The sequence below is a fragment of the Lepidochelys kempii genome, chromosome 20 (assembly GCF_965140285.1).
Source record: "Lepidochelys kempii isolate rLepKem1 chromosome 20, rLepKem1.hap1, whole genome shotgun sequence".
NCBI lineage: Eukaryota > Metazoa > Chordata > Testudines > Cheloniidae > Lepidochelys > Lepidochelys kempii.
The window spans coordinates 27,065,480-27,077,741 of NC_136399.1; the positions used below are offsets into that span (position 1 = coordinate 27,065,480).

At 65.4% G+C, this 12,262-nt stretch overlaps 1 protein-coding gene across 6 annotated transcripts in view; it reads left to right on the forward strand.

Moving 5' to 3' along the window:
- Positions 1 to 3,751, forward strand: part of COL5A3 (collagen type V alpha 3 chain) — a 56,844-nt gene extending 53,093 nt beyond the window's left edge. For 4 of the 6 annotated variants that reach the window (XM_078849527.1, XM_078849530.1, XM_078849528.1 and 1 more), the window contains one exon: positions 3,256 to 3,750. In XM_078849527.1, the coding sequence (XP_078705653.1) occupies positions 3,256 to 3,477 (222 nt within the window). In that variant the 3' untranslated portion in view covers positions 3,478 to 3,750. Of the gene's footprint in view, positions 1 to 3,255 lie in introns of all 6 variants that reach the window. The other 2 variants (XM_078849532.1, XM_078849531.1) reach the window with 2 other exon arrangements.
- The last annotated feature ends 8,511 nt before the right edge of the window (positions 3,752 to 12,262 follow it).

Sequence of the window (12,262 nt, forward strand, 5' to 3'; positions counted from 1 at the left end):
ACGCGCTATCTCAGAGTGGGGCCCCTCCACCCCCCGAAGGGGATGATGCCCCCACCCCTGTTCTCTAGACCGGAGCGACTCTCGGCCAGCGTAACGCAGGAGGGTTTACTGAGCATCTGAACCCAGCACCGGAAACTCTCCGGCCTCAGGCCTGGCCTCCCTCAGCCCAGCACATCCCAGCCTCCCCTGCACCCAGGGGGCTCTGCCTGCCCCCTCCTCCAGCCCCGAGCCCCCTGCTTCCCAGCGGGGCCGGCCCCAAGCCCCCCCCATCCATTGTCCTCTCTCCCAGGGAACAGGGCCGTGAACAGGGTCGTCTGGCTGGAACCCGGGTCCCGGGGGTCCTCGCAGCCCATTGTTTCCCCACCGGTGGCTCCTGAGTTGGGCCTCCGGGTCACCAGGCCATTGGCCGGGGTCCCACCTTCCCTCGCGGGGCCTCTGGAACAACCAGCTCCCTCTGCTGTCCGTCCCCTCGTTCAACCGGTAACCCCCAGGGAAACTGAGTCGCAGCCCCCTGCATGCAACCATAGGAAAACCAAGGGAAAAAAACCCCACAGGAAACAAGGAAACCAGGAATCTCCCCACTTCGTCACAGCTCCCGTCCCACAGCCCCGCCCCACAGCTCCTGCCCCCGGCCTGCCCCACAGCACCAGGGTGCCCATCTATGGCCTGCATGATGGCTGCCAGGTGAGCTGGGCCCCCACGCCACAGCTCCTGCCCCAGAGATCCCACCCCACAGCCCGGCCCCACAGCTCCTGACCCCAGCCTGCCCCACAGCCCCGCGGCACCTGTCCACACCCTGCGCGACAGCTGCCAAGTGAGCTGAGTACGGCCCCCCCGCCGCATAGATCCTGCCCCCGTCCCACAGCTCCCACCCCCTGCCTTCCCCTCAGCTCCCGCCCCAAAGTCCAGCCCCACAACTCCCACCCTGCTGTTCCTGCCCCATAGCTTCTCCAGGTCTGCCAGGAACTGGCTCAAGCCCGGCCGTGCCATTCCCGTGGGGGGCCTCTCCAGCCTGGGCCCGGGGACTCCTGCACCCCCACCCATGGAGCCAGGCCTCACACTGGGACTGCTCTCAAGGGGCCGCAGTAATTTTTGGATGGTCCCAGTGGCCACGGCTATGGGGCAGCCCCCACTGCCCCATAGCCCTGGGGCAAGGCTGCCCTGTCCCCGAGCTGCAGGCTCCTCCTCCTGGCTGCTGGCCCCTCCCCCCAGGGCAAGGCGGCCCCTCCCCCGGACTGCTGGCTCCTCCCCCAGGGCAAGGCCGCCCCTCCCCCGGGCTGTGGCCCCTGCCCAGCCCTGACACTGCCCGTCTCCCCGCAGCTGCGCCGGGGGCCAGGCGCGCACGGTGCTGGAGGTGAGATCGTCCCGCCTGGAGCAGCTGCCCCTGGCCGACGTGGCTGTCCTGGACTTCGGAGGCGCCAACCAGAAATTCGGCTTCGAGCTGGGCCCCGTCTGCTTCATGGGCTGAGGGGGGCCGCGTGGAGCCCCCCAGGGACACTCCCGGGGCCAGGCTGCCTGCCACTGGGCAGAGATCCCTGGGGACCTGCTCCGGACTGCCGGGGGGGGGCGGCTCCCAGGGCTACGCTGCCCCCCACGGGTGCCCCTTCCTCACTGTCCCCAGGGCGCACTCAGGACTCTGCCGCTGGCCCCCCAGCCCGAGCCCAGGGAGCCCCGCGGGATACCCAGCCCTATTAACGCTGCAGGCCCCCCCAGGGCCGGTGCTGTGGGGCAAGCGGGCGGGTGCCCCTCTGTGGCCTGAACAGGGAGCAGGGCACGGACTGACCCCCCCGTGGCACCGTGATACCCCCAGGAGCCTCTGTTAGCAACGCACTGGACATGTCTCTAGCCCAGCAGCCCCCCCACAATGTCCAGCTGGGGCAGGACGGGCCCCTGGGGGCAAAGCAGCCCCCCCCCGGACTCCATGACACCCAGGCAAGGGGCCCGATTGGGGGATCCAGGCCCTGCCCCACTGAACAGACCAGCGCCGGGCCCCCCAGCGCCCCTGCAGGAAGCTGCCGAAGAGCGTCCTTCCGTCCGTCCGTCCGGTGTCTCCCAGGGCTGGGTGGGGCCGAGAGCTGGCGCCCCCTGAGACGCCTGTAACTCAGGGGGGAGCTCGGGACACCCCCCGACCCCCACCTCCTGCCGGGCTCCTTCCCCCGTGGGGGAGTCGATCCTGGCCCCTCGGCCAAAGGGTGAAGCTGCAGCCCCCGGAGCCAGACACCAAGGACCCACCCCAACAACCCCCCGGCTGGCAGCGGGGTGCGTCATGGGGGCAAGTATCCAGCCCCCCCCCCCCCCACAAGACACCTCGGGGTTGAACCCGAGGGCAGCGCTGGGGGGACGAGAGACCCAGACCTCACCCCTGCCCCGCTCGCCGGGCCCCCACGTCTGTTCTTGGCAGCGCGGAAACTGTACGATAAACCAACCTGTATGAAAGCGCAGCGCCCGGCGCCTCTCTGCCCCGAGCCCCCCTGCGCCCCAGGCCTGCCCCACGCCTCTGAACCCCCCCGAACCCCCCACCACTGCCCTGCACCTCTGTACCCCCTCCGCCCCAGGCCTGCCCCACGCCTCTGAGCCCCCCGAACCCCCACCACTGCCCCGCACCTCTGTACCCCTTCTGCCCCAGGCCTGCCCCACGCCTCTGAGCCCCTGAACCTCCTGCCCCCTCATGTCTCCCCAGAACTCACCCAGTGCCCTGTGCCGTTGTCACAGACTCACAGATCGTGCCCACTCTTGGCCCCGTGCGGTCCGTGGGGGAACCCCCTTAAGTGTGACAGCCCTTCTTGGGGGTCCTCCCTCTCTCAGGGTTCAGCCCTCCCACCTCCTGGAGCCGCACCGCTTGGAGACTCAGCCCACCTGTCTCTGCCATTGGGCCTGTGATGAAGTGGGACTGTTCTTAATGTTTCCTCTGAATAGTGTGGGGGTGCCTCAGTTTCCCCTATGCCTCTCTGCTCCCCCACCGCCAGTTCATGCTTCTGCTGCTTCTGGAGCTCTTTCTCAGGCTCTCACTGTCCTCTTGCTCTCTCAGACTCAGCTCCAATCCCGTCTGTCTCCGATCCCCTGATGGGGAACCTGCGTCTGGTCGGGGACAGGAGTCTTGGGGATGCCTGGCTCCCACTCCAGCTGCTCCCAGATCCTGCTATAGCCCCATTGGGGGTCAGGAATCTGTCCCTGAGAGCGGTCATCCTCCTCCAGCTGCACGATGAACTGTGCCTTGGTGAACTTTCCAATGCGCAACCCTCTCTTTCTGCACAGGGTTACAATGTCCTTCTTAAGGAGACGGTGACAGGCCATCACTCCGCTCTTCCCAAGGTGTTGTGGACTCACAGGCCTGTGTGCTCTCAGCTCCCCACGGTTTCCAGGGAGAACCCCTCGTCTGCCAGCCCTTCTCGAGGTCACCCCCTCTTTGCCAGGGTCGAGCTGCAGACTCGTCCGCCCCTGGGACCGCTCGCTCTAATCCCCCGGGGGACCCTGTGACTGCAAAAGTCCTTCTCTCTGGTCACACACTCCCAGGGGTTAACCACCCCCTGAAACCGTCTCTCTCCGAATCTTCAGCACGCCTGGTCCCCGTCAATCCCCCTTCGTTTTACTGCTCCCCAGTCACTTACTGCAGGAAGCGCCATCCATGGGGTTCAGTACATCCCACCCCTGCCACCAGTTGTCACGGCGTCCCTGGGCGATGCTCTGGAACTGCTCCCCATGAAGCCAGGCAGGACTCTGGGGAAGTCTCCTCTCTGGGAGCAGCCTGTCTGCAGGACACACAGCTCACCCGGCTTCCACCTTCCTGGGTCTGACCTCGGAGCATTCAGCCTCCTCTGCCCCTCCGTGCGCTTCCCCCAGCGAGTCCACCCAGGCGGGGTCCTGGGAAGCCAGAGGGTCCTGCCCCCCCACTCCGCAGTCAGACGTGACTCTCAGCCAGCCAGTAAAACAGAGGTTTATTAAACGACAGGAACATGGCCTAACACAGAGCTTGTAGGTGCAGAGAACGGGACCCCTCAGCTGGGTCCATTTTGGGGGGCAGTGAGCCAGACAACCACGTCTGCCCTTCACTCCATGTCCCAGCCAGCCCCAAACTGAAACTCCCTCCAGCCCCTCCTCCTCTGGGCTTTGTCCCTTTCCTGGGCCAGGAGGTCACCGGTTTCCTTTGTTCTCCAACCCTTTAGCTCTCCCCTCCCAGCGGGGAAGGGCCCAGGCCATCAGTGGCCAGGAAACAGGGTGTCGGCCATTCTCTGTGTCCAGACCCCTGCACACACCTGCCCTCCAGAGCTCTGCAATGATCATACACCCTTACCCCACCCCATAGAGACTTAAGAACTGCCTAGGGGAAACTGAGGCACCCCCACACTATTCAGAGGAAACATTAAGAACAGTCCCACTTCGTCACAGGGCTCCTCAGGGAGTCCCCTCGCTTTGGGCCCCTGGGGCCCCCACCCCCCGAAGGGAATGATGCCCCCACCCCCACCCCCGTTCTCTAGACCGGAGTGACTCTCGGCCAGGAGGGTTTAGTGAGCATCTGAACCCAGCACAGGAAACTCTCCAGCCTCAGGCCTGGCCTCCCTCAACACAGCACATCCCAGTCTCCCCTGCACCCAGGGGGGCTCTGTCTGCCCCCTCCCTCTCTCCAGCCCCGAGCCCCCCTGCTTCCCCGCTGGGCCTCTGAGATCCCCAGCCCCAAGCCCCCCCTCTGCCCATTGTCTTCTCTCCAGGTGAACAGGGTCGCCTGGGCCCCCTCTCCCCTCTTCTGTCCTCTGGCCCCTCTGGCTGGGACCGGCTGGTCAGGTCACCGGGGTCCCCTCTCCGCAGCCCATTGTCTCCCCACTGGCCAGACCCGGCTGGGCCTCCCGAGCTGGGCCTCCCGGTCACTGAGTCATCAGTCGCTGGGGTGTCCGTTCTCCAGGCTCCTGGCCGGGGTCCCAAGTTCCCTCGCCAGCCCTGTGTCCCCACAAACTCCCTCTCCCATCCCCTCGTTAAACCAGCAACACCCAGGGAAACTGAGTCCCACCCCCTCAGCATGCAAACCATTGGAAAAACCAAGAAACCCCCCCACTTCGTCATGGCCTGTGAATCGGGGGAGGCTGGAGGGGTTTCTTCATAATGGGTGGGGCAATGGGGGGTGCACACAGGTGGGAGCTGCCTGGCCTGATACTGGCGGGGGGGGGGGCCACCAGCCCCTGGCCCGTCTCTGAGGCTGGTCCCACCCTGGGGCTTCCCCAACAGGTAAATCTGGACCAGTGAACCCCCCCCCCCCGCCTTCCTGACTTCCTCTGCGTAGGGGGGGACCCCTGCTGCCCTGGGATGCAGGGAGCTCCTCTTATCGCCCATGGCAACGGGGACCAGCAGCCCCTGTAGCCATGGCAACCATTGCTGTCCTGAACGGAGAGGCCTGTGTGGCTGTGTGTCCCCCCCCAACCCCCACCCCCGTTTGCCAAGGCTCTGCCGGTGCCCCTCACTCCCAACCCGCAGCCCCCTGATACCCCAGCTCTGCCGGTGCCCCTCACGCCCGACCCGCAGCCCCCTGATACCCCAGCTCTGCCGGTGCCCCTCACTCCCGACCCGCAGCCCCGGTACCCCAGCTCTGCCGGTGCCCCTCACTCCCGACCCGCAGCCCCCTGATACCCCAGCTCTGCCGGTGCCCCTCACGCCCGACCCGCAGCCCCCTGATACCCCAGCTCTGCCGGTGCCCCTCACGCCCGACCCGCAGCCCCCTGATACCCCAGCTCTGCCGGTGCCCCTCACTCCCGACCCGCAGCCCCCTGATACCCCAGCTCTGCCGGTGCCCCTCACGCCCGACCCGCAGCCCCCTGATACCCCAGCTCTGCCGGTGCCCCTCACGCCCGACCCGCAGCCCCCTGATACCCCAGCTCTGCCGGTGCCCCTCACGCCCGACCCGCAGCCCCCTGATACCCCAGCTCTGCCGGTGCCCCTCACTCCCGACCCGCAGCCCCCTGATACCCCAGCTCTGCCGGTGCCCCTCACGCCCGACCCGCAACCCCCTGATACCCCAGCTCTGCCGGTGCCCCTCACTCCCGACCCGCAGCCCCGGTACCCTAATGGAAGTGGCTGGCTGCTGGCAGCTGACGCCCGGGTTCGCCCTGGCGCAGGGATGGACCCAGCTCAGCCAGGGGGCCAGGCCCAGGGCGGCTGGGAGGAGACACTGGTGCCTCTGGGCTGTGAACCTGAGCCCCTCCACCCATCGGGAAGGGCCTGGCGCTGTCTGGTCACCACCCCCCCGTGAGCTGCCCCCCCCACGTCACGCAGCGTTTGACGGGCAATGGGGAGACGCTGGGAGCGAAGCGACATGCTGTAATTAACGCTAATTGCCTGGCATGTCGATCGCGCTTCACCCTCACTTGGCTCAGTGCCAGCCTGCCCCACCCGCACCCCGTGCCGAGGGGCTGGGGGGGCTGAGGGGGGCAGGGCTGCCATCAGTTGCTGTTTCCTGAATGACTGGGTGTGGGGAAGCCCTGCCTGGGGGGGAGGGGCTGGGGGGGGCTCATACTGAGGCCTGAGGACCCCGGGGGGGGTCACTATTTCCCCATTGGTGGATGTGGGGGAGTGTCCCAGGCCGAGATCTGTGTGGACAGAGGCTCCGCAGGGCAGGGAGATCTCCACCCACTGTCCGTGGGGCAGCGCAGGGGGGTAACGGCCCGTGTCTGTGGGGCAGTGGGGGGGCAGCCTCGTGCTCGGGGGGAACTGACCCTGGCCTTTCGCGCTGCTGCCAGCCCCTGGCAGGAGGGTCACGCTCCGAGGGGGACATTTCTCCGGCTCAGCAGCAAGGGCCATGCCCTGGGGCTGTTCTCACCTGCTGCGGGTCTGTCCCGGCCGCTGCCCCTGCGGTGAGCCCTGGCGGGTTTGAATTTGCTGCGAGGAGCCGGGGGATGCGGCGTGGGGCTCCTGGGGCCCAGGGCCTTAGTCCTCCATCCCAGCCCCACGGGCAGCAGATCTGCCCCACGGCAGGCTGGTGACTGTGGGGTGAGGTGAATACAGATGCCATGCGCAGCCCAGCACGACAGGCCGCGGAGCTGGGTCTAGCAGGGCAGCGGGGCAGAGACCCTGCCCGGCGCGGGCGGCTGTTCCCTGCTGACTCCGAGCCCCGAGGAGAACGCCGGTCTGACCCCTGCCAGGCGCAGCCAGGGCCGGGTTCCGTATCTGGGGGTTCCTTTCCATCGATACAACACAGACCCGGCTCGAGCCCCCGCCCCGTAACCTGGGGAAATTACACACCAGCCCGGGCGCCTCTGAGAGGCAATACTTCCCCCTCGCAAGGCCAGAGTCCCAGTGTAGAAAAGAAACTTTTAATAAAAGGAGGGAAGTGACTCGGCATTAATTTGGGGAAACACAGTTCATAAACATAAACCATGAGCAAAAGTCCCACCCCCAAGTAAGTCAGGGTCTTATGTCCAGCGACCCAAAAGTCCCTTTAGCGTGCCCGCCCCTCTCTGCACCCCACTCACAGGCCCTGTCCTTGGTCAGTGCAGACCCAGAGTTCACCTCCCACTGTGGGTGGAGGTCAGGCAGCACCTTACTCGCCCCTCTCCGCGGCTTGGGCACTCGGCCACTGCCCCACTCTGCCAGCCACCCTGGTCCTTTCAGCTGAGAGTGACCCCCTCCTTTGGGACAGGTTCTGCTCCCCTTTAGTCACCATCATCCCAGCATGGCACTCCCCAGCGGTGATTTGTAGCCCAGCACCAGCTCGCTCTGTCCTGGAGATCTAGGCAGACTAGGTGTCTTCATGTGAACACAGGTTGCTCCTGGAGTCTCTCCCCCGCCCAGCTAGCACTCAGGGGCGAATTCATCCAGCCCCTGCTCACACCTGGGAATTCAGAGACCCTGAGGACCCAGCTCAGTTTCCTCGTTGGCTTTGGCTGCTGCCGTTTGTTCCACGTGGCTTTGGTGGCTCCCGTGGCACGGGGCCTGACAGCACCTTGGGCCACCTCAGTCCCCCAGATCCGCTGTTCCAGCGTCAGCCAAGCCGCTCACCTGGGCTCCCGGGTGCTGCGGTCAGGCCAGGCCCGCTGCAGTGGTCTCCTCTGTGGTGTCCGGGGCAGGGGGTCCTTGGGGTCCCTCCCCTCGGCGCCTGGTTGGAGCCGAGCTCTCCCTCCCGAGCTGGGGTTTCCCTCTGGCAGACGTTCCTCTCTGGCACCTGCCGTTCCAGGCCGGCTCTGCCAGGACCCTCCTCGGACGGGCCACTTGCCAGGTCTGGGCACGATCGGGGCTGACCGTTACCGGCACCGGGGTTTTGGGCTATGCCCTCAGCTGACCTGTGCGATGTGAGCCCTGCCACGGCTCTGCCAGCGCCTGGCTGTCGTGCCGTGGCCCAAGAGCGAGCGCCCGGCTCAGGGCAGGCCAGGAGGAACCAGGCCACAAACTCCAAATTGGCTGGAGATCTAGGCTGAGATTTCCCCAACCAAACCTCACTGTAAACACCTTGGGCATCGCAACAGCCACACTGGGGAGTCCCCGTGGGTGCCCGGCTCTGTCTCGCCACCCTGGTGAGCTGCCCAAACAGACGGTCCCTCGCACCAGGGATCACAGCGACCGTCCCAAAGGTCCCGCCACTGACTCGAGGGCAATCACACCTGAGCCCTCACGCAAAGCCACCGCTTGCAGCCAATCCTGCGAGACCCAGCTGTGGCTGGCCGAACCAGGAGCGTTAGTTACCCGGCTAACGTGGGGAGACCGAAAACACCCCCCCACCTACCCCCTCACCCCACCCCCTGTTCCAAAAGGTAACAGGAGTGTCTGTCATCAGCCGGCTCCATGTGCATGTCAGGGCTAACTCGGCAAAGCCCCCCGGCTCTTGTGCTGAGCCCTCGATCCCTTGGCCAAGCAGCCCAGCGAGCCATTCCTTCTTGTTGGGGGTCTGAGTCCCTCCCCCCCCGCTGCAAACTCAGCTGCCGGCAGGGAGCCACTTGCCAGTCTCCTCTTAACTGGGGGGTCGGGGCAGAGGAAACAAGTCTTTGGTCCCTTTTAATGTTCCACCCACGCCCATCTGCTGGCCCTACTGCTGGGGGGGAGGGGGGAGGAGCGGAGGCTGGGAGCCAGGACACCTGGGTTCTGTCCCTGGCTCAGGGAGGGCAGGGGGGTCTAGTCTAGTGGTTAGCAGGGGGCTGGGAGCCAGGACACCTGGGTTCTGTCCCTGGCTCAGGGAGGGCAGGGGGGTCTAGTCTAGTGGTTAGCAGGGGGCTGGGAGCCAGGACACCTGGGTTCTGTCCCTGGCTCAGGGAGGGCAGGGGGGTCTAGTCTAGTGGTTAGCAGGGGGCTGGGAGCCAGGACACCTGGGTTCTGCCCCTGGCTCAGGGAGGGCAGGGTGGTCTAGTCTAGTGGTTAGCAGGGGGCGGGGAGCCAGGACACCTGGGTTCTGTCCCTGGCTCGGGGAGGGGAGTGGGGTCTAGTGGTTAGGGGAGGGGAGGGGGGCTGGGAGCCAGAACTCCTGGGTTCTGTCCCTGTCTCTGGGAGGGGCGTGTTGCACTGGCTAGAGCCGTGCTGGAAGCCAGGACTGCGAGGGAAGGGGAGAGGTGGCGGGAAGCAGGGGGTGCACGTGGGGTGGGCGGAATCCCTCCGAGTGCCAGGGTTCAATCTGTTCCTGCAGCCGGGTGGCTCCATGCCAGGGCTGACGCGCTCGGCTGCTTCTAGCCCAGCCCATGACCCGGCTCTTGTATAATTAACTGTCTGGGAAACGAGGGATGAAGAAATGGAAATGGAGCCGGGGGCTGCCAGGCAGCTCAGCTACTCTCTGCACCCAGGGCCGCCGGCTGGCAGGTGACCCAGCCAGGAGCCCCTTTCCCAGGTAGCCTCCTGCCCGCCCCCCCGGCCACTCAGAACTGAGAACTGAGTGCCCAGCCGGGATCTCTGCCAGGCCACAGCTGGAGAGCCGGGAATGGCAGAGGAGAAACCAGCGAGGACCCCGGACAGAACGGTGGTGTGTGTGGCGGGGGTGTACCCACACATGTGCGTCTGTGTCCATGGTGCTTTCATGTGTGTGCCCGCGTCCATGCGTGTGTCCGTGTGCGTGTCCGTGCGTCCGTGTGTGTGTGCGTCTCTCCGTGTGTGTGTGCGTCTCTGCATGTGTCCATGCGTGTGGCCGTGTGCGTGTGTCCGTGTGTCCATGCGTGTGCGTCCATGTGTGTTTGCGTCTCTCCGTGTGTCCGTGTGTGTGTCCGTGTGCGTGCGTCCGTGCGTCCATGCGTGTGCGTCCATGTGTGTGTGCATCTCTCCGTGTGTCCGTGTGTGTGCGTCCGTGCGTCCATGCGTGTGCGTCCATGTGTGTGCACGTCTCTCTGTGTGTCCGTGTGTGCGTCCGTGTGCGTGTCTGTGTGTCCATGCGTGAGCGTCCATGTGTGTGTGCGTCTCTCCATGTGTCCATGTGTGCGTCCGCGTGCGTCCATGCGTCCATGCGTGTGTGTCCGTGTGTGTGTGCATCTCTCCGTGTATGCGTCTCTCCATGTGTCCGTGTGTGTGTCCATGTGCGTGCATCCGTGCGTCCATGCGTGTGCGTCCGTGTGTGTGTGCGTCTCTCCGTGTGTGTGCATCTCTGCATGTCCATGCGTGTGTCCACGTCCGTGCGTCCGTGCGTGTGTACATGCTCATGTGTGACCCGTGGCTACTATTCCTGCAGGAAGAGTTCAGAGGTCGCCCAGGCCCCCACGCATGGCTCAGTCCAGGCCTCAGCCCTGGGCACTGTTCTCCACTTTCCCAGGCCCTGCCCATTGCAGCTGGGAGCAGCCAGCAGTCGCCCCACGCCTGACTGCAGCTCCCTGGGTCTCTTGCTCACTGGGCCGGCCTGGCCAGCAGTCAGCAGCAGAGATCTGAGGAGGATGCTAGGAGCGTCCTTAGAGCGATCAGCAATCGCTTGCTTTGGGGGTTGTTAGCGGGAGAGATTTTCAAGGGAACGGAGAAGGGAGCAAGAGAGTGAAAATCACCCTCGGCGCTATAGCAGAGCGAGAGCTGCCCCGAGCCCCATGGGCCGGACGCTGCAGATGCCCACAACAGAGCCTCTGCCCCAAAGACTTGTGCTGCTGATATGCTGATGGTGCAGAGAGGTTGGCAGCCCCGCGGCATAGGCCCGGGTTGGGGGAATCAGCCCCCCAGCAGCTCCCCTGGCTCCGGGCAGCCGGGCCTGGCATGAAACCAGCCATTTCCGCTTCCTGGGCCAGAACAAACCCGCGCTTTGAACAGGCTTCGCTCGTTGGGCTCGGGGCGAGAAAGGCTACTGGGGGAAGTTCCTTCGTCCCTCCCTGCATCCCAAAAGCCACCGGGTGACCCTTGACCCCACATCGGGTGTCAGAACTCGTGGGGCTGTGAATCCCACAGGGACTGGGGCTCAGCTGGCAGGACCCCTGGCTACAGGGACTCAGTGGGTGGGGGGGGCTGACCTGGCTCTAATACACCCCCCCAAACGACGTGGTGGTTAAAAAGAAGGGACCTTGTTTCCCGTCACCAGAGCCTTGTGCACCAGCATGGGGGCGGTGTAAGACGCTGCTGTCTCCATGTCTCACACCTGCTTTGCACGAGTGTGAACGAGCGCACCAGGCACTGGCGAAGTGGGGTCTTCCCTTTCCCCTGTTAGCGGGGGTGGGAGTCTCGCCCTTGCACCAAGAGAGGGGAGGACACAGACCCCTCGGCACGACGGGCTGGCTTCCACTGCGCCCCAGGCCAATGGAGGGCAGCGGCCCCCATGCACGGCCCCTTAGACCCTGGTCCCACCGTGCCCAGGAATAGTGAACGAGGAGCAGCCGCCACCCCCGGCCTTGGCAGGGTCCCTTGCTTTAGGGAAGGGAGCAGCCTGGGTTGTGGCTGAAAGGGCCGAGCACCGGCCCGAAGTCAGTTACCTCCCCATGGCTCTTTGCTGCCCCCAGTGACCGGGGAGGGAGCCTGGGGACAGAGCTGCAGAGAAGGAGGATAATTAAGGAATTACAGCCCTGCCAGGAGCTGTCACAGCCCGCGTGGGTGGAGGTGCGGGTGCAGGTGCGGGGGAGCTGTCAAGGGGCTGCCAGGCAACTCTTAAAAACAAGGAGATAATTTATTCAGGGGGAGGAACCCAGGGTGGGGGCAGCTGATTGACAGGGAAGTTGCTGGCACTTCTACAGAGACACCCGTGTGCCACGAGGCTCCCCAGCAGTTCATAGCAGCCTGCGCCATGCAGCTTAATTACAGGCTGGGGTTGTTCAGAGCGGAGAAGAACACCCCGAGCAGCACGGGAAATCCTGGGGCACAAGGCTCCCACTCCTCTGAGGAGCGCAGGAATTGCCCAGCCCAGGGG